At 37.3% G+C, this 23,388-nt stretch overlaps 1 protein-coding gene across 2 annotated transcripts in view; it reads right to left on the reverse strand.

Annotated features, from left to right (window-relative positions):
• Nucleotides 1-23,388, reverse strand: part of zgc:100829 (uncharacterized protein LOC445149 homolog) — a 41,526-nt gene that overhangs the window by 15,244 nt on the left and 2,894 nt on the right. Inside the window, exons 3-5 of one of the 2 annotated variants that reach the window (XM_061898496.1) lie at nucleotides 16,035-16,182; nucleotides 15,831-15,930; nucleotides 6,609-6,894 (exon numbers count right to left, since the gene is read on the reverse strand). In XM_061898496.1, the coding sequence (XP_061754480.1) occupies nucleotides 6,609-6,894; nucleotides 15,831-15,930; nucleotides 16,035-16,182 (534 nt within the window). Of the gene's footprint in view, nucleotides 1-6,604; nucleotides 6,895-15,830; nucleotides 15,931-16,034; nucleotides 16,183-23,388 lie in introns of both variants that reach the window. The other variant, XM_061898497.1, reaches the window with a different exon arrangement.

Genomic DNA, 23,388 nt, shown 5'->3' on the forward strand with positions numbered 1-23,388 from the left:
GCTCCATTCATTCTTTATTTAACAAGGATCAATCGTCCTGTCCCCTTAGCAGAAAAACAGCCCCAAAGCATGATGTTTCCACCTCCATGCTTCACAGTAGGTGTGGTGTTCTTGGGATGCAACTCAGTATTCTTCTTCCTCCAAACACGACGAGTTGAGTTTATACCAAAATGGATACATGGATGAGACAGCAGAGGATTGGGAGAATGTCATGTGGTCAGATAAAACCAAAATAGAACTTTTTGGTATAAACTCAACTCGTCGTGTTTGGAGGAAGAAGAATACCGAGTTGCATCCCAAGAACACCATACCTACTGTGAAGAATGGGGTTGGAAACATCATGCTTTGGGGCTGTTTTTCTGCTAAGGGGACAGGACGATTGATCCGTGTTAAGGAAAGAACGAATGGGGCCATGTATCGTGAGATTTTGAGCCAAAACCTCCTTCCATCAATGAGAGCTTTGAATGGTTGACCAATTACTTATTTTCCACCATAATTTACAAATAAATTATTTAAAATTCCTACAATGTGAATTCCTGGATTTTTTTTCACATTCTGTCTCTCACAGTTGAAGTGTATCTATGATGGAAATTACAGACCTCTGTCATCATTATAAGTGGGAGAACTTGCACAATCGGTGGCTGACTAAATACTTTTTTACCCCACTATAGATGTATATATAAATTCAGTACAGGTCAAAATTGTGGACATGCCTCATTCAATGGGTTTTCTTTATTGACTATTTACCTTGTAGATTGTCACTGAAAGCATCAAAACTATGAATGAACACATGTGGAGTTATGTATTTAACAAAAAAAGGTGAAATAACTGAAAACATGCTTTATATTCTAGTTTCTTCAAAATAGCCACCTTTTGCTCTGATTACTGTTTTGCACATTCTTGGCATTCTCTCGATGAGCTTCAAAAGTTAGTCACCTGAAATGGTTTTCACTTCACAGGTGTCATAGTTTTGACGCCTTCAGTGACAATCTACAAGGTAAATAGTCATGAGAATGAAGAAAACACATTGAAATGAGGTGTGTCCAAATGTTTGGCCTGTACTGCATGAGAGGGAATATATAGATTGTGTGGAATTTCAATTCTACTTTTTGTTTTTAACCACAATTCCAATTTAATTTTAAGTCATGGAATTGATTAGGATACTATTCCTGTTCAACTGTACTTTAAAGTGCTAGAAAAGATGAAGGATTTACTGTGAAGTGAGGAACACCACTTTTTTTTATTTATTAGCAATTTATTTAATATTTAGGCGGTAATGGGGCAACTCATCTAATTGACTTTCTATGCTTTGAAGTTGCTAAAATGAGCCTCTGTTGTTGATACAAGTTATACATGATTGTGATGCAGGTTAAGCGTTCTTTCAGCAGAGGGATCTAATAGAAACAGACATTCTTTCCTACTGGATTTTTCCCCATCCCTCCCCTACAATATCATTGTTTTCCACTGGATGGTGCTAATTTCAAACTTACACTAACACAATTAGTTTTGGATGAGTTTTGTCTTTAAATTAAAAACAAAAACAAATGGCTGCTGTTTTATCACAGTTGTTTGGGCTAGGTCATCCAATTTATATATGTATTGAACAAAGAAACTGCGCGCTACAGATTGAACAAAAAAAAACAAATAATGTCAAAATGCTGTCATCATATCGCTGAATAAGCCTGCAATCAGCGAGCTTTAATGTCACCCCTATGTGGCACACAGCCACTAGGAGAGAAATTTAAATCGGGGATCCCAGTGAGGTAAAGGAATTGAAAATATCACTGAGATGGGCTCAAGGGGGCCATTTTGGGGGTTCAGGGGTATCGCCCCCTGAAATTGAAGATAGTTTACCATTATTTAAGATGCTTTGGAAGGCATTTTCTAGATAGGACCCAATGTGCTGGTAAGATTATCACTGAAAGATGTGACATCACCGCTCCAAATATCTTGTCTTGTGAAGATGAGTTCGCTAACAATCTTATATAGGCCGGGAAGGGCTGTTTCGATCATGTATTTATGACTAAGCAAGCTGCGAAATTCCACATTGTTCACATTGATCCTCCAATACTAAGAATTTACTTTAATGCAAATTTCGGCTCCATGTTGGGCTTTTTTCAGGAAAACATTTTTTTTTGCTGGAATGAAACGGTCAAAGATTGCTGTTTTTGTCCTGCCTCCTTAGCTTTAGCTGTGGTGATGTCATTGTGTGCGTCTGCATGGCGGGCATTCAAGTGCTTCATTAAAGGGGAACTTCACTTATTTTTGGAATTTTGACTATTATTCACAACCCTTATGTAAGACAAACATGTGTTTTTCTTTTTTATGCATTCTAAATAGTAAATACATGAGATCAAACGTCCGCTTACAATGGAGCCAATGGGAGTTGCTTTATTATGCTCATTAAGCCCTTAGAAAAACCTCCAAACACCTCCATTAGGGTTTTATACACGTGTGGTTAGCATTATATGTGAAGTAGTAATGGACACATTTATAAAAACATTTCATATTTATGTATTTTGATCATTTGAAGCAAACACGGCGCAATAATTTCAGAAACCCATCACAACATTGTTTTTTCCAACAACATTACTGATTACTGCAGACTTCATGAGAGCCAACAAACATAGTAATCACTTATTGTACAAGGTCTGCTGTCATCAGGATGCTGACTGATAGAATTTTGTTGTATTCCCGTTTTAATGAAGAATGATTCCCAATCCTCACAAAAAAGGGGGAATGGAACCAAGCGCAGACCAAGGTTTTTTGTGTTGTTCTCGCCATTTCCATGTATAAATTGGATGCCAAAGTTGATCAACTCTTCGGAATACATCCCTGTCCTTCTACTATCCAGATGAGGCAGGATTTATGATGTAGAGTAAACTTTCATGAGCAGGGAAGTGAGGAAACAGCTGACCACTCGATTATGAAAACATAGGCACACAAGCTTGTGATCAGGGCACTGCTTTAATAGTTTGTCTGTGTTAGCTCTTATAATAACAATATTACTAATACTTGGGTAATATTAAAGTCCCGAAATGTAAACTGAGTATTGTTGGCGCTTTTTAGATGGTTATTTATTGGGTTGTATGGGTGGAGTAGAGGACCTCCTATTGGCTCCGTTGTAATCGGACTTTTAGTTAAGTTTATTTAATTTTTAGAATGCACTGGAAAAAATACATCTGTCGTCATGTCTTTTATAATGATTGTGAATGATAGGCAACGTTCCAAAAAAATGCAATTCTCCTTTAAGTTGCTTGGACTGAAACATTATACACGTGTCCCACCCCTTGAAACAGAGGTACAGCAAAATGTTCATGTTGCCGTGCGACTTCTTGGCTGCTCAAGTTTGTAATTATGTCACACCGTCGTCATGATGTTTGCTTTGGTAGCACAGTCCTCCATTAGTGTTTTGGTCTTCCATTTCCGGGGAACAGAGATGAAGTCATATCAGTTTCGCAACTTTAACATTCTAACAGACTTACTGGTTTGTGTGCGCTCTATTTAGGTCTTACACCGGAGGTTTCCTACAAATTACATATTGGTATGGTATCGGAAATGTAATTAAATATACTCCCTGACACTTATACCTCCAAAAAGTGCCGTATTGGCATCGTAACATCCCGATATTGAATTATTTACTTGGCGTCCCACTAGATAGAGACAGTTTGAGAATCACTGGGTTAGAAGAAGAGCGGACTTCTGCTAAACAGAGGACACCTGAGGTTACTGTTAAATGGTACTGCAGGATCTTTTTGAAGTGCTGTCATAACGGTCCCTCCCATATTATACTATTTTTCAACTTATAAAGTAAGTTGAAAAATAGTGACTTTTAATAAACCCCAGTACTAGGAACATACCATGGTGTGTCTGTTAATGTCTGCAACAACTATTGTGCACTATATTTACTTATAACTATACATAGAAACTGTAAATCAGCACTTGTCCAGCGGAATGGAATCCATATACACCAATGTAACATTAAGGAGTGGGACATTAAGATACAAAATTTAGCTATGTGAGCCACAGTCCTAACATTACAGTCCCATATGAACAGCAAAAGCATGCTGGTTAGTCTACTTGCTAAAAAAAAAAGACATTGATAAAATGAACAGCTGCCATATCTGTAACTGACTAATCTGTATATCATTTATTCAGTCCATCCATCCATCCATTTTCTACCGCTTATTCCCTTTTGGGGTCGCAGGGGGCGCTGGCGCCTATCTCAGCTACAATCGGGCGGAAGGCGGGGTACACCCTGGACAAGTCGCCACCTCATTGCAGGGCCAACACAGATAGACAGACCACATTCACACTCACATTCACACACTAGGGCCAATTTAGTGTTGCCAATCAACCTATCCCCAGGTGCATGTCTTTGGAAGTGGGACGAAGCCGCAGTACCCGGAGGGAACCCACGCATTCACGGGGAGAATATGCAAACTCCACACAGAAAGATCCCGAGCCTGGATTTGAACCCAGGACTGCAGGAACTTCGTATTGTGAGGCAGATGCACTAACCCCTCTTCCACCGTGAAGCCCCATTTATTCAGTCATTTTTCAAAATAAAACCAAAACTAAACAAATTAAAAAAATAATTATAATTGAAAAATGGACAAAATTGATAACCTTACCATGTAACCTTATTTTTTGCAAATCCAATTTCCCCATAAGTAGTTTAATGTGCTTTGGGCTTGACAGGACGAAATACGCACATTTCTTCAAAATCTGCACAAAAATAATTGGGGATGAAGATGCTACCAAAACACACACTATGCAATACAAAATTGTTTTCAGTCTTCTGTAGGTAACATTACCATGCTAATGCAGGGCCGCCCACATTTTGAAGCTAATTTTTGCAATTTTCCCCGTTTAATAGTTTTTATTTCCCAATTCTGTCTGTAATTTCATTAATGCAAAACTCCTAAGGCCTTACACTCCAAACTGATTACTAACACAAAGGAAAAAAACAGACACGAACAACACACGAGCTTTGAATCGAGTCAAGTCAACTGATGAGTGGAGATTTTTTTCATAAACCATTCCCTCCCTAATACCTATTAAACTCACGTTTAACCTATGGCTATTTATTTCGGTCAGTTTGTTGATTAATTTGAGAATAGCTGCCACCAAGCTTGACACTTATGAATTGTTCCAGATTTGGGATGCTCTGCTCTCAGTGTCATATTATCCATTAAAAAGTAAATTTTGCAGAATTGGGGCCTTTAAAAGTTCGCATTTGTTTGACATTCCCACACAATTCATAGAGGAACTACTATTTTTAGACGTGCATAAATAAATATGTGCAGCCATGACAACAACAACAACACCACCACCAAAAGACTATTGCAATGTCACAAATCAGTCGTATTCACATTTTTCCCTCCTCCAGGCTGGCCTCTTCTGATTTTGCCACTCCATAAAGATTCCAGGGGACTGAGGTACTGTTTGGCCAGCACATTAGCTGGTAAATAGGAAATAAATCCTTCTCCAGCTGCAGCACAGCAAAACTTTTCAAGCCTGAGTCATATTGTTTGGTCCAGTGGAGACGCAGCAAGTGACGTCATGTTTACACATTCACACTTTTTCATCCACTTTCCGTGTTTTCTATCTTCCGCCTTTGTGAGACAACAAAGAATGGATGGAAAATATATTGTGGCAGACATGTTGGAAAATGTGTCTTGGCTATGCCCATTGTAAAAAAAGAACTTAAATTGAAGGATGTCTGCCATCATTAGTAGGACGTCACACATTTCTTCGTATGCGACTGAGAGAACAATGCAGCCTTTCTAAGGCAAGGAACCACAATTGGTAATTTAAACTGGAGCCAAAATGGCCACCACATACCTCACTAAAAGGCTGATTTCTCTCAATCAGTAAAAATAATTAATGAAAAGAACTAAAATGTTTTTGTTAAATACAAGTGCGTATTATTCATACTGGTAATGGTATTTTGAATATAAAATATTTCAAAACAAATAATAAACATGTTTCTTTTCCTTAATTTTTTGTGCCACAAAGCAGTTAATATTTAATACATATATTAACATTTTAACCTATAATGTGTCTATATTCAGTCCATAGTTTATGAAGATTGTAGAATCTGAAATTTAAATAATTTAATAAAATGTAACATTGACTGGTTGCAATGAAATAAAATGTATATAATTATAGAAAAAACTAATATTTGATAAATGTGTTAAGATTTTAATATACACAATACACAATAATACTGTAGAATCAAAAATGTAAATGATAAGTTAATAAAATGCACCATTGATTATGATCAGGTTTTTTTCAATAAAAAACTAAAATAAATCAAATTAAATGTTGATTAGATACAAAATATATATTGATAAATATTAATGTACAATAAATATTAATAGACAAATACCAGAACTACATTATACAATATTATTTTAGTTTACTATTATCATTAATATAACATTCAACTCAAATATTATATTCAATTAGAAAAATCCTCATTTCATTAACAGCATCATATTTTGTGTTTTTACATCATGACAACCCATCCAATATGACATCATCTCTAAAGCGATGTGTGATGCGACCCTAGTGCCCTTTCCCATGATGCAACGCTCACCCACCTTTAGCTTGCTGAGGCTCCTTAATCTTGGCAGGGCCTTGTGACTGCAAGGCCCCTTTGGTGGCTGACGTTGTCCCACAGTCCGCTTTGACGACGTCGCTGGGGAGTCGAGGAGTTGGCGCCGAGCTGGCCTGCCTCAGATTTGTGACCCCGGGTCTTGTGTTGACGGGGCTCGGCGCCACGTTTGTGGACGCCGGCCTCACAATGGCGTTGGATCTCTTGGGAAGCTTGGGGTTGACAGAGAGTTGGGCATTTTCCTCGGCCTCACAGGCTGACTTCTCCTCTTGCTGCAGAAAAAGGAATAGAGAAATTAGACAATCAGTGTTGACAGCTAATTCGCACACTTGAATCCCGGATTCATCATTTTAATGATGCACACGGTAAGCACACAAACAGACCAGTGACCACTGATTAAGAATGTAATTGCATGTGGGAAGAAAATTATAAGGAGACTTGGAAATCAAGCTGGCTCGCTAATCTTCCTCGCTGATCTTGTGCCAGCTTCATCAGCAAGGGCTCCCAGTTTTGCTTCGTCGTCTCTCCTAATCAGGACGCAACGAGCTGCAGCGTCAATCGCGTCGGCAGTAACAAGACAGTGTTTTGCAGGAACTAGTCATTCTACATTAGAACCAATACATTTCAACAAAATTAACTGTTGTGCGATTAAGAAAAACAAAATGTTGCTTTGTTAATCATTCTACATTAGAACCTATACATTTCAACAAAATTAAATGTTGTGCGATTAAGAAATACAAAATGTTGTTTTGTTATTTTAGTGAGACTACCAAAGAAGCATCAGTGATACCAGTGGAAAAAAAAATGTGATGATGACTAAACGCTAGGCCTGTACGATTGAGAAAAAACTAATTGCGACTTAATTTAGAGTTATTTGGACACTGAGGGAAAATTTAAGGGTTTAGGTTTAGGTTAAGGTTACTGATAAGAAATAATTCTGAGGTTTTTGAGGGAAGACTCCTACTTAATGGCTTATTGCTTGTATAATAAGGCCATGCAGAATAAGTCATTATTAAGTGCTTAAAATTGACTAATTTACAGCCAATATGTAACTAATTTGCATGTTAATAACCAACTAATTAATGGTGAATATGTTCCCCATATTAAAGTGTTATTAATATATATATACATATATATACAGTGTTTCCCACAGGTCAGGCATCTATTTGTGGTGGTGTGGTTGTGCGGCTGCGGCGGCGGCGATAACCAAGAAGAACGCGGAGTTGGAATATAATTACAACACTTTATGCACATATTTATATAATATTTACATATTAATATAATATGTAAATACAAGTTCCATTCACAGACAGAGTCCCATTCCTTTTATGAGCGGTCGAGCGAGTCAAAAGCCGGGAAAAAAACCAAAAACATTTATTTATTTATTTTTTTATTTGTGGCGGCCGTAATTCTTTCATGGCGGGCCGCAACAAATAAATAAATGTGTGGGAAACCCTGATATATATATATATACATATATATGTATATATATATGAATGTAAGTGTGTGTGTGTGTGAATATATACAATTGTGGTCTAAAATGTACATACACTTGTGTAGGACATAATGTAATACTTATCTTCCACCATAATTTACAAATAAATTCTTTAAAGTTCCTACAATGTGAACTCCTGTCCCTCACAGTTGAAGTATACCTATAATGAAAATTACAGACCTCTGTCATCATTTTAAGTGGGAGAATTTGCACAATCGATGGCTGACTAAATACTTTTTTGCCCCACTGTATGCTTCAAATAAGCAAAATACATAAATATTACATGTTATCATGAATGTGCCTGCTGTTACACTACATATATACTTACGGTGTTTGTATAACACCTTAATAGAGGTGTTTGGATGTTTTTTTTGAAGCGCTTTATACGCAGAATAAGCCATTTCCATTGTCGGCAGACTTTTGCTAATGTTTATTTCCTAGTTAGAATGCATTAAATTAAACAAGAAAAGTGTGCTTGTCTAACATAAGGATTGTGAAGGATGGGCAAAATGAAAAAGAAAAAAGCACAGTTCCCCCTTAAAATAACAAAGTAAAAACCTTTTATCCAACCAAAGTTCCTCATGCGATTTCAGAAATTTTTCTAAAAAATGTTTTATCAAAATCCTCTCATAACTCTTTAAGTTATGCTGCTAACTAAATAGCTAACTTAAAAACCTAGTTAAAAACCCAGACAAACACATAACATCTTGGCAGATGTAATTAAAAAAACAATGTAATACATATTACAAATCGGTTGTATTTAGGATTTGCCTGAAGAAGTTTACCTCCCAGACAAACAGTAGGATGGGGTAAGATTACATAAGCTTTGCTTCTTCCCACTCCTTTTCCGTACTTGTTGAAATGTAAAACTGCAAATATGTGATGTACTACATTGTAACTTGATTTCTTCTCAACTTGTTTGCCATCTTTTAATTTTCCTGAGGGAACTCTCCTGAAGGAATCAATAAAGTACTATCTATTTATCATTGTATATTACTTGTTTTAGTCATTTTTATTGATTCCATATGATTTGCTTTCATTGTGGTTTATTTGAGTTACTTTTTAAATCCTAAATTTCAGTGTAGATGTTTTTTTCAACTGTATCTTGTTGTCTTGCCTTTTATTATTTATTCTGTACAACACTTTGGTCCACTGTTTTTTTTAAATGCTCTATAAAGTTGGATTAGATTGGCTTTAAGAATAAGAGGTAAGCCTCTCTTTTCGCTCCTTTAAACACAATGTCTTCATTATGGGTAGTTTTAGTTTACTTTTGCTTAGTATACTACATTATATAGTGGTTAACATATTTTTCCACTTGCATGGGAATTAAAAATGCGCACCTTTAACAAGCCTCAATTTCCACTCTCTTAAACCTAGCGTTATTTCATTTTATCATACCGTTGTTCTTGTGGAGCTTTTTGGGAAAAATCTGGGACCTCGGATTTTAAATTATGTGCCGTTTCATGTGTGCTGGTATGACAGTAGAGGTCCTTGAATTTTCAAACCCATCTTTTAAAGTTTGTATTTTTTACAAAAAAGTGCCGCCATCGTAGTCACTGCTGTTGTGTCCTTGGGCAAGACACTTTAGCCACCTGCTCCAAGTGCCACCCAACCTGGTCTAAAAGGTAGCTTAAGAATGGTGATAATGGGTTTCACCATGTAAAGCGCTTTGAATCACTAGAGAAAAAGTGCTCTGTAAATATAATTCACTTCACTATTTTCTATATTTTCTTTTTACACTTGTATTGCACTTAAGAATGTAAAAATGGTACTGAAAACATACATTGAAATGTTGTATGATAGCCCCCAGCTTGACCCCGGAACAGAATTTTTAAATTTTCATTGTTTTCAGACGAACATGTTTTTTTTTAATTTGAACAAATCGGGATGGATTGTGTTTGATCCTAACAGTTCCTCTTGTTTTAGTAGAGCATCTTTTGTGTCCGTCCACAGCAGGCGGAGTTGCTAAGAAATGTGCTGCAGTGGAAAGGAACAAATGAATGAGTTTGCCTCTGTGGCAAAAAAAGCCTGAGAACAGACGAGAGCTGGACTCGCCCAAAACCTCTGGAGACGTTCCCGCAATCCCATCCATCTGCGAATGACACGTCCCTCTAATTCCCTGATCAAGTTTATCAACCATCTGTTCTCAGGCGGCCTACATATTCCACCTCTCCGCTTGCAGTTCAGCTTATTTTGACTCCATTTGTGTCACCTGCACTCACATGCACGCATACAAGCTTTTTAAATATGAGGGTGTGATGTGCGAGAGTACAACAACCCCGACTTTCATTGGGGAGCAGTTGAGTTAATCTGTGTAGACATGAGCTACTGAGGCTCTTGTTAGAACTCAGGCAAAGGAATGTTGGGAGAAACGTGATACGGAAAGAGGTGGCGAGTGAGGGGACACCTGCTTCCTGTTACTCATTAGCAAGTGGGAATGACCTAAAAAAAAATATATTCCTAGCATATACAAATAAAATGTAACTGTTCTAGGTTAAAAGCTTATATTTGTGCATATTTCATCAAAAAGATGACTTTAAAGCACCTCCGGAACAGGTGAGGATACTGATGAATGCTCACTCACTGACACCTGTGGGTGCAACGAAGACATTACACGAAGGGTGAGTGGGCAGCTGTGACGTAAACTAAGCACTGGGCTGGTGATGACGTCACGTCAACGCGTAAAGTCACCGGCAGGGGGAGTAAAGTGCTCTTCTCACATTTCCCCTGCTGGGAAGACACAAGTGTGTTAAGTGTTAGGAAAAAGTTGGAAAATGAATACATTTAATCATAAATATTAACTTGTAGTTTGTTGAGGGTCCTGTGGTTAGCAAATGTGATAGTAAAATTAAGAGTTTGAATCGATCTTATTCAGTTATAATAAACACATGCAATACATTTAGTGCACAATTAGTTTCGTCATATGGTGATATTTATTTTCATTTGTTGACAATAAATGTTAACCTAATTGGGTAGCAGGTTGTTGATTGCTTTGTGCATGATTTCAGATGTCTACTGTATGTACCAGATTAGAAAATTATAATATCTGTGACTTAAAACGAAAAAAAAGGGTTTGTGTCCAGCATTATCATTATTTTACCATCCCTTTTTTGAATTGCAGTTACTAAGTGAAGTCTACTTTTATAGTTACTTCCCCATATCACCACACAATAGCTTAGATAGGGTTAGACCAGTGAAAAGTATGCAGTGAATTAAGTGTTTCTTGTCGCTATTGCCATATGTCTGCCAGTTCATTACCAAAATATCTCAAAGTGTTATGATCAGATTTTCATAAAACTTTCAGGAAATATCCTAAATGCTATAAGAAACAACTGATTAGATTTGGAGCATGATCCAGGTCATTTTTACGCTTTTCCGAGTATGCCAGAGGCCCCACAGAGACAAAGATAATAGAGACAGACAAGAGTGGTAACTCTGTTTCTTTCATTAATCCATAGAGAGTTCAAGAGGTTATGGGCAGATTTTCATCTACCTTTCTGGAAATATCAGAAAAAGGATAAGATTAAACTGATTACATTTTGTTGTGTTTCCGGATCCCCGTCCTACTCAGAATTTCTTTCACTCTGGTGAAGTAGGGCCTGGCAGAGGTCTGAGCTCTTGGAGTGCTTTTTTAGTTTTGTTAATCTGAGCTTTCCAGCTCATTCTATTACTATAATCCCTAAAATGTGTCTGAATGTACCCTGCTAATATTGTATCTGTGTTCTATTACTAAATAACATTTCTGTTTTACTCAGGATTACATAAAGTCTGTTTTCACGACACCAACTTTTTACCAGAATTTGTTTTTAATTTCCACTACAACTCTGATTGGCCCCTTTGCAATTTCCCGGGAACAAAATGCAGTATTGTCATTTTCAAATTATAATAAAAAAGTATTTTCTGACCTGACACATGTCCTTAATATTTTGGATAAGCAGTTTTAGTCCCAGTATTGACCGCCGGGGTATACACTATAACAGGGGTCACCAACCTTTTTGAAACCAAGAGCTACTTCTTGGGTACTGATTAATGCGAAGGTCTACCAGTTTGATACACACTTAAATAAATTGCCAGAAATAGCCAGTTTGCTCAATTTACCTTTAACTCTATGTTATTATTAATAATTAATTATATTTATCTTTGCGAAAAAAAAAATTATCATCTTAATGATTTCTCACAATAAATATATATAGGAACAGATAAATATCCATATGCAACACTTTTTTTTAAATATTTTCTCTAAGTGCACATTTTTCAAATTGAACATTTTCAAATGATCACTTCTAAGACAGTCTTGTGAAATCACAATATCCCATTTTAACGAGCTAGCCTCTAACATTTTTTAACAAATCATGAATTACTTTGCACCATGTTAAGCTGACCAACACGCCGGATTGTAGTCAGCTGGAGGCGTGTCTTAATGAAATTAAACAATGGATGTCCGCTAAATTTTTGCAACTCAACGCCAAAAAAACGGAAATGCTGATTATCGGCCCTGCTAGACACCGAACTCTATTTAATAATACAACTCTAACATTTGACAACCAAACAATTAAACAAGGCGACGCGTTAAAGAATCTGGGTATTATCTTTGACCCAACTCTCTCCTTTGAGGCACACATTAAAAGCGTTACTAAAACGGCCTTCTTTCATCTCCGTAATATCGCTAAAATTTGCTCCATTTTGTCCACTAAAGACGCTGAGATCATTATCCATGCGTTTGTTACGTCTCGCCTCGACTACTGTAACATATTATTTTCGGGTCTCCCCATGTCTAGCATTAAAAGATTACAGTTGGTACAAAATGCGGCTGCTAGACTTTTGACAAGAACAAGAAAGTTTGATCACATTACGCCTGTACTGGCTCACCTGCACTGGCTTCCTGTGCAGTTAAGATGTGACTTTAAGGTTTTACTACTTACGTATAAAATACTACACGGTCTAGCTCCATCCTATCTTTCCGATTGTATTGTACCATATGTCCCGGCAAGAAATCTGCGTTCAAAGGACTCCGGCTTATTAGTGATTCCCAAAGCCCAAAAAAAGTCTGCGGGCTATAGAGCGTTTTCCGTTCGGGCTCCAGTACTCTGGAATGCCCTCCCGGTAACAGTTCGAGATGCCACCTCAGTAGAAGCATTTAAGTCTCACCTTAAAACTCATTTGTATACTCTAGCCTTTAAATAGACTCCCTTTTTAGACCAGTTGATCTGCCGTTTCTTTTCTTTTTCTTCTATGTACTGCTTGCCTGTGTATCGGCTGGGGACATCTCTGCGCTGCTGATCCGCCTCCGCTTGACACGGTGTAACTTGTTTCCTGCTGGCTCCGCTGTGAACGGGACTCTCGCTGCTGTGTTGGATCCGCTTTGGACTGGACTCTCGCGACTGTGTTGGATCCATTATGGATTGAACTTTCACAGTATCATGTTAGATCCGCTCGACATCCATTGCTTTCCTCTTCTCCAAGGTTCTCATAGTCATCATTGTCATCGACGTCCCACTGGGTCATTATTGTCACCGATGTCCCACTGGGTGTGAGTTTTCCTTGCCCTTATGTGGGCCTACCGAGGATGTCGTAGTGATTTGTGCAGCCCTTTGAGACACTAGTGATTTAGGGCTATATAAGTAAACATTGATTGATTTGTGCAAATAATAACTCATGTGAATTACAAAAGTCAACTGTCAAATGTTTTAAATAAATCATGTCACACTTTGAACTGGACACCAAATCTGTTATCCATTTCTTTGTCAGTTAGTGGGAAGCCTGGCATTGCATGCTGTTAACTAGTGGGTTGTACTCTGGTGTGTAACTTGACACTGCAACTCTGAGTCTTGCAGATGTGCATCAGTGAGGCGTGTTCTGTGTTTGGTCTTGATGAAGTTCATGTCAGAAAAGGCTGATTCACAAAGATAAGTTGAACCAAACAGGCTTGCAATTTTCATAGCTGCTGCGCATACACCACTGTATTTTTCTGTGTCTACAATGCACCAAAAGTTTGGTGCAGCCTGGTGGGCTTTAAATTTTAAATTGTCAGGAAAGAAGAGGAATGAATTTGAAAGGTAAAAAGGTAAATGTTTTTAAAAATCCTAAAATAATTTTTAAGGTTGTATTTTTTCTCTAAAATTGTCTTTCTGAAAGATATAAGAAGCAAAGTAAAAAAATAAGTGAATTTATTTAAACAGGTGACGACCAAGTCTTTAAAATATTTTCTTGGATTTTCAAATTCTATTTGAGTTTTGTCTCTCTTAGAATTAAAAATGTCGAGCAAAGCGAGACCAGCTTGCTAGTAAATAAATACAATTTAAAAAATAGAGGCAGCTCACTGGTAGGTGCTGCTATTTGACCTATTTTTAGAACAGGCCAGCGGGCGGGCGACTCATCTGGTCCTTACGGGCGACCTGGTGCCCGCGGGCACCGCGTTGGGGACCCCTGCACTATAATATATCAAGACATCAAGATGTGTCTTCTATGAACTTCACCTTTTCAGTAAATAGTTTTTCACTAAGTTTTAAAACAACCCTCCAATGCCAAAGGTTTAAATATGTTAATTTAGATAATTATTATGAGTAATTGTATTGAATGCTGTTGTCAGGTTCATTGATACTCCCACTGCACACTCTTTGCTATGTACAGCATTGGTAATTTATTCAGTTATTTCAAGCATTAGTGAAATAATTACAAATACAAACTATAACAAATCATTATCAAAATAAGTTACATTAACATCAAATAATATTATTACAAATATCAAAATAAAACAATAATAAATCACCATAATTGTACTATGAATAAATGCAACTATTAAAACTATTAATAAAACAACTAGTACAAATTTCGGCAGTAGGTAATATTGCACTAAAATAAATTATATAAAATTATTCATAACACTATTGTACTATTACTGTACTGTTCTACTAAAACTATTATTAAAATGTGCTAGTATATTTGTTATGAACAAAAGAATAGTAAGATAAAACAATTACATTAATAATGTTTTAAAAAACAACAATATCCTATTGCAGTTTTTATAAAGATTTATAAAGATCATACTGATTAATTTCTAAAGATTAATTTTCTAAAAAGCAACTCTGACTGTCCAGCGTAGTCAAATTCCCAACAAATCGTGCACACCATGCACCAGATATGGTGAACAAGGATGTACCTCCCAACAATACATCCATCCATTTTATACCGCTTGTCCCTGTCGGGTTCGCGGGCGGTGCTGGAGCCTATCCCAGCTGCACTTGGGCGGAAGGCGGTGTACAATCTGGACAAGTTGTCACCTCATCACAGGGCAAACACAGATAGTCACGGACAACATTCACACTGACATTAACACACTAGGGTCAATTTAGTGTTGCCAATCAACCTATCCCAAGGTGCATGTCTTTGGAGATGGGAGGAAGCCGGAGTACTTGAAGGGAACCTCCCAACAAAAGAGTCTAAAATCAGCAGTTACACAAAACACGCATCCTAAAATATCTCAAGGCCATGCAATAATTTGAACTTAAAATACTGCCTTTAAGTCGGTACGAGTGTTTTGAACTTGTGGCAGAGTCTGGTTAAACCCAAATATACACTTTGCACATTAGGTCGGATAGTCTTATATTGGGATTGAGATGTTATATTGAGAGCATGAGGACATGAGGCTACAATAAGGCCAGTGGGTATTGAGATACTGTACTTGGATCTGTCTAAATTTTATTCTTTGCCTACCTTTAAATTAAGAGATATTCCAGCGTGTGTCTGAGGAGGGACGTTTTCTCTCTCAGTCGGGACTTCTGGGTTTATTTTGCTCTTCAAAATTGTTTGGTTTCTGGAGCAAATGAATAAAAAAAGTGTTACAAAGCCTGCATATAGTGAAAGTCTATGAAATGCATTTTGCAGTATATTCGCGTATATTGCGTAACGTTATATTACATTGTGTTGTATTGTGCACTGGGAGGCTTCTTTTCTCCTAGTCCTGAGCCGATGAATTTGGAAGTCAGCTCGTCCACTTCCCCGATCACAATGACAGCCACGTCATCTCCATCACGGCCAGGCAGCCAGCTCACATTCTTGCTGTTGGCTGCCAGGAAAAGACACCATTAAGAATTAGGTAACAATGACACACAACATGCACACAACTTCTCTACATCATACTGAGGAATGTTGTTTCAGCTAACCAAAATATTAATTGGGAATTATTGTTATTGTGACTTTCATTTTTGATAAAAGCTTTTGCTATGGATCTTAATTCATCTAAATTATAGATACAGGTATGTTTTAAGGCCAGGCCTAATGGCAAGTCATGCAGTCAGACATACACATTCTGGCAGAACAATATATAATGAAATTATATATAGTGACTCATTATGTAATACGATGTATTTTAGATTGCACAAAAATGGACAATTTATTGCTATGCCATTTATTTTGCGCATTTGTACAATCTGTCGCTAGAAGTCAATATCATGCTTTGTGTTTTTTATTATGTCTAATAACATTAATTTCTGAATTAATTTGATCCATCCCACTGTCTTTATTTTAAGTAAACCCTCCTTTATGGCTTGTAATTGGTTCTGCGCTTGACTGATTTATCAATTTATCAATCATAAATCAAATATTTGTATAGCTACAGAATACATTACCTGTTAACAGCTTTGTAAATAGGGTTTTAACAGTATGCGAGACCTATAGACATCAAATAAAACCCACATAGTCACTTTTACACTTATTTTATTCAATATAGTAATGCTGGCTGAGGCTGAACCAATCGGTGGCCACATTTAGCAGCCACTACTATTGTAATTCTCTGCTTAGGCTGATGCCTCCGTGACCTGACCTCGGATAAGCGAAAGAAGATGGATGGATGGCTGAATACTATTGTATGTACTATAGTTCATTTGCCCATTTTTATGCTTGAAAATGCGTAATTTGGGCAAAAAATATGGTAAATATGCTTAAAAAAAGTAAAATAACCCCAAGCTTCTCAAACATTATGCAATAGACTGAAGCCCCAAAAACGTCAATGTTTTTCAAACATTTGTCCTATATATATATACTGAATATATATATTATATATACAGTATATATATATATATATATATATATATATATATATATATATATATATATATATATATATATATATATATATATATATATATATATATACACACAATATTTTCCACATTTAATTATATTTTAAAATGATATAATTATTATGGGGCGGTATAGCTCGGTTGGTAGAACGGCCGTGCCAGCAACTTGAGGGTTGCAGGTTCGATCCCCGCTTCCGCCATCCTAGTCACTGCCATTGTGTCCTTGGGCAAGACACTTTACCTACCTGCTCCCAGTGCCACCCACACCGGTTTAAACATGAAAAAAATTTGATATTGGGTTTCACTATGTAAAGCGCTTTGAGTCACTAGAGAAAAAGCGCTATATAAATATAATTCACTTCACTTCACTTATGTTACATTTTCGCCTACCCTCAGAAAATGGTGATATAGTACATGACTTCCGCCCGAATGCAGCTGAGATAGGCTACAGCACCCCCCGTGACCCCGAAAGTGACAAGCGGTAGAAAATGGATGGATCAATGGACTTAAAACACTGGAAGAGAACAACCAGGAATTGCGGAGACATTGATCAAATAAGATCTGCATGGTGGACTTGAGTTGTGCAAATTTGAATATGTGATGTGATTTATTGATTTGTGGCACCCCGCCACGAATACAATGGGCCCTGCCTGTTTTCCCCCACTCAGAAACATATTATAATGTCTGTAAACACACAGGAGCTTGTCGATACAACTCCACACAGTACATGGCATTGTAACTCTGCTTCTTAATAGACCACATATGCACCTGGTCTGCCAAAGAATAAAATGACTCAGCAGGAGGGATCAGTGTTGCCATTTAGGGACTTTGTCATTAGATTAAGCAAACATTCAGACCCCTCGTCTTTTTCAAAAAGGCGACCAGCAATAAATCTTTTTTTCCTGGTCCTAATGGAGACTAACTAGAACCGTGTCCTGCTGAAGGCCTCTCACAATCATTTATTTATGTTTCTAAACATGGGTTTTATTTATTCCTGTGTTTTGCTTACATTGTGTCTACCACAGTGATGATAAAAGCTACATGCATGCCAATTGTACAAATAAGACGACATTGTCCTCGTAATCCCAACATACTTCTTTGTTCACTCATAAATTGCCTCATCTGATTTAGAACTTTAAAATTTTTTTTACCGGTACTCATTCGATTCCCATCATTAACAAAGATAAATAGTTGAACTTCCTGTTAGCGTCCAAACATTACCTGTCTCTCACTGCTGCAGTCAGCGTCATTAAGTCATGAGTGACATGAACTTGTGACAACTGTAGCTGACGCAGATTGACGGGGTTAAGTGTCGGTTTGTTTAAAATTAAGTACGTCATGGTGAACTGGTTTTGCCAGCCGGCCCTGTGGATCACATTCCAGGCAGGCATACCAAGAGTACTACAAAAACACAAAACTTGATAAACAAGACACCTTTAACAGGCAGCTACAAAAGGTAAGTCTTATGCCATGTGTGGCCAGAAGCAAATGACGGCCGATGGTGGGGAAAATTATTTAGCAACAGGGGAACTTTATGGGAAGATTGAGAACGTCATTCCGCAAGACGGCGTGTCTTCCCAGTATTGGTTTTGTGTTTAATACAGAGTAGCAGCAACATTAACATCCACAAAAACTCCTTGCTCTATTGGCAAAGTAAACATCTATAAAAAAAATCCTTTAAGACTTGTTTTTTTCTGCTGTGTGGGCCAGTGGATTTCTCAGGACTCAAGTTGCCAAGGAAACAGCACGGTCACCATGACTATGGCAGTGGTTCTCAATTTTATGCATATGATTAACTTAGCATTATTTAGTCCGCTGACAAACACAAGTATGAATGCGCCCTCACTTTCATCACTTTATTTAGGCATGGGCCGATACGTGTTTCTGGACGATATATTGGTCCACAAATTATTGCTAATAAACCAAATCAAAACTTTATTTTATATATATCACTTTTCATGCACAGGCAAGTAGCAAACACAAAGTGCTGTACAAAACAAAACAAATAGCAATAGAAAAAGAGACATGTCATGGCACTGGAGAATAACTAAAATTATGGCCATTTAAAATATATGTATATAAAACGTGATAAAATATATGTAAATATGAATATTACATTAAAAAGTTAATAAAAAATGTAATATTGAGAAAATAATAGAAGAAATATTAATGATTAAGATAAAAAAAAAACACCACGGTAACATAATAAAACAAACAGATGATTAGTAAAAGCTTGATTAAAAAGGTGTCTTTAGCCTTTTTTGAAAAATGTTAACGCTCTCTGCAGTTCTGAGGCTCTCTGGCAAGCTGTTCCACAGGTAGGGACCATAGTGCCACCTAAATGCCACCTCACAGTGGGCTTTTGTTTTGGTACTTGGTAAAGATAAAAGGCCAGTGCCAGAGGACCTCAGGATCCAAAAGGGTTGACGCCCTAAAAGCAGGTCGAATATATAAGAAGGCTTCAGGCCATTAAGACATTGAAAAACCAATAATATAACTTTAAATTCAACCTGAAGCGGCCGGGATGATACTGATAAGATATTGTCAGCATTATTTTGATGCCAAATTAAGTCCTAATGCAATCATAATACATAATAACTCAAGTAAACCTTTCAAAATGCAATCAACTTTTATTTCTCATTACCATTTTTAATACAGTAAATGGAAGGTTAAAAACTTGTAATCATCCTAAAAAAGTAAAAATAAATAAAATGAACTCTCAATCTTCATTAGCAAAAATTGCACTCAAATACATTCTTAACAACTTGAAGTGCAGTTTTTTCCCAGATGGAAAAAGTGGATCTGTTTTTGTTGTCTTTTTTGTTGCCATCACTTACCAACAAATTCAGCATAACTGCTCTATCGACTTTGTTAATGGGCTCATGTTGCTCATTCGTTTTAAGAAAGAAATATTACCCCATGTAATTTTTCCTCCCGATTCTGGTTACCTTGGAGCCTCTTACTAGCAAGTAGCTAGGCTTTGTCTGTGCGTCCTGTTTGTCTAAGCGAGTAGTCCCGCCTCCTTTAAAAGCGGATAAAACAAACACACAGGGACATGGCAATTTGTAGATGACGCATATTTATCGAGTTCATTTTAATTTATCGATTGGGTGTAAACTGTAGATATATTTTAGTGCTGAAATACTTTCTAATAACCCCAGGGGATCTCTAACCCCCATTTGAGAACCAGTGCTTTAGGGTTTTTGTGATTGTTCCCCTAGAATCCTGCCACACGGCTACAAAAGCGCATGATTTAAAATTAATTCTAAACAAAGCATTATGGAAACAAACGTGTTGGTTGTTGTTGTTTAACCCGTTTGATAGCAAATGTTGCAGGAGTGACACATATAATTGTACCATGAATTGATTTACCTGAACCCCGACTTAAACAAGTTGAAAAATGTAATCGGGTGTTACTATTTAGTGGTCAATTGTACGGAATATATACAATGTTGGTTTTTAATATATGTTAAATCAGTTTAGAATTGTACCAAACCTCCAACCAATTTGCATTAAAAGTTGTATCGGATTACTTGTTTTTTAATACATGTTAAATCCGTTTAGAATAGTACATATAACTTTGAAGATAACGATTGGCAAGAACCCATGACTTATTTCCTCAAAACGTTGAGTGATGGGAACAAAGTTAGTAGCAAAAACTACACATCTGGCTTATTAACGCAAAATATGAGAACAAATATCCCGTGTGGAGGGATTAGTTTGACTTATTTTCAGTTAATTAATCATTATTATAGTAAACCACAAAGCTAATTTCCATTAATACCCATAACTTAAACCCAAAAAACATTGTAGAGTGGAAATAAGTTTTTAGCAAAAACTACAATGAAATGATAAAAATCTTTTGTGGAACCTTTTTAGGAAGTAGTGGAAAACATGCATAACCAATTTATATACAACTTTGTAGATGGTTATTTTTAATTATTTAGTTATTCATGATTATGCAAAAGTTGATTCATATTAGATGTTTTATAGGTTTAGTTAGTTAGTTAGCAGTAAAAAAAACAAAAAACGCTGGTAACTATGTTGCACATAACTTAGTGGCAAAAAACTAATTCTACAAATCTTTGTAGTAAAGTTATCAACAAAAACAATACATACAAAATGTAAAGTGCTAGTTATACCAATAGAAGCATTTAAATCTCATCTTAAAACTCATTTCTATACTGTAGCCTTTAAATAGACCCCCTTTTTGGACCAGTTGATCTGCCGTTTGTTTTATTTTTCTCCTCTGCCCCCCTCTCCCTTGTGGAGGGGGGGTACACAGGTCTGGTGGCCATGGATGAAGTACTGGCTGTCCAGAGTCGGGACTCAGGATAGACCGCTCGCCTGTGTATCGGTTTGGGACATCTCTGCGCTGCTGTTCCTCCTCTGCTTGGGTTTCCTGCTGGCTCCACTACGGACGGGACTCTCGCTACTATATTGGATCCACTTTGAACTGGACTCTCACCGTTATGTTGGATTCACTATGGACTGGACTTCACAATATCATATTAGACCCGCTCGACATCCATTGCTTTCGGTCCCCTAGGGGGGGTTGCCCACATATGCGGTCCGGTCCAAGGTTTCTCATAGTCATCATTGTCACTGTCACCGACGTCCCACTGGGTGTGAGTTTTTCCTTGCCCTTATGTGGGCTCTGTACCGAGGATGTCGTTGTGGTTTGTGCAGCCCTTTGAGACACTGGTGATTTAGGGCTATATAAATAAACATTGATTGACATTGATTGATTGATACCAAATAATTTTCAATAATGAGCTATTTACACACAACTTTCTTCAGGGTTACTTTAGGTTATTTTAGTTGGTTAGTTAGAGAGCAAGGCTTTGAAGCAACACTACAAAAGCAATGCCCACTAAAGCTTGTATTTACAGTAGGTATGTTTGATAGTTAAAACATTCATCCATCCATCCATTTTCTACTGCCTGTCCCTCTCAGGGGTTGGCGGGTTGACTGAAGCCTATCCAGGTGCATTCGGGCGGATGGTTGTGTACAACCTGGATAAGTCACCACCTCATCGCAGGGCCATAATTAAAACAAGAATACACAACAAGTGTTACTAATGTACGCAAAACTTTGAAGCTGGTAGTTGTAGTTACTTTTAGGGAGTTAGTCGGCTACAGCAGGAGTAGAGTTAGTTCTTCTTACATTATTTAAATCATAACCCATTCTAACAAATGTTTCTGACTAAAAAACCTTTATACTGTGAGAGTAAAACTGTAGAGGTGCTGATGTAGGAAATTATTTTCATTTTTGTCTGTTTGACAGCAGCACACCATTATCTGTACACAGTACCACCCTCCATGAACCAGAAAATAGCTTGCTAAGCTAACAGACAAAGTATATATTCCTCAAAATCTTTAGTCACTGAAAACATCACAGCTTGTGGATCATGTGGCAAAGACACGAAGACCAACATAGTCCACATAGAGTAACCGAGAGAGTACTGAAGTCCCATGACCACAATGGTCCATAGGAGTTTTATTCTGTGCACAAAAAACACGCATTCAAGATTGTACTTTTTGTTGTGTGTTTCAAACACGTACACTTCCTGCTTGCTTCCTGCTCAGCCCCTTACTAATTGTTTCAGTGCTTGACTCACTTCCTGTTTTAAGGTTTGCAAAAACTTGTGATATCAGCAGTGCTAAAAGAGACATTAGTCAATAAAGAGCGACAGAAAGAAGTTTGTTCTTCCTCACTGCAGCGCAGCTGATAGGAAGTGCTTTGTATTTAGCCCCAAAGAGACAGCTCATGTTGCTGTATCAGTCGGCCACAGGTCATGCACAACTTCAACATTTGAACCAGTTGCATTGTGGGTGAACATCGACACTGTATACTGTGTAAGTTTCCCAGCACTGAGCAGGGAGGAAATGCAGAAAGGTGAAATTCTGCAGCGTGTCAAACTAGTTTGGTACATTGCCTTCTGCTTCCTACACAGAGGCTTTTACCCTGAAGAAAACGATTCCAGGTGATATCATTCACTATGATTGCAGGGATTTTCCTCCCTACTTAGTGTCATCATTTGCCATGACTTGTATAAATTGGCAACATGTGACTGGGGGAAATAACATTAAGAAAGCCTGGAAGAAAAACATGCACATTTTGTCCTTTTGATGTTCAAATAATCTGCGATCAACATGTTGACCAGCCATGCCATGAAATGAGATCCTATA

The sequence above is a fragment of the Nerophis ophidion genome, linkage group LG04 (genome assembly GCF_033978795.1).
Source record: "Nerophis ophidion isolate RoL-2023_Sa linkage group LG04, RoL_Noph_v1.0, whole genome shotgun sequence".
In the NCBI taxonomy this organism is placed as follows: domain Eukaryota; kingdom Metazoa; phylum Chordata; class Actinopteri; order Syngnathiformes; family Syngnathidae; genus Nerophis; species Nerophis ophidion.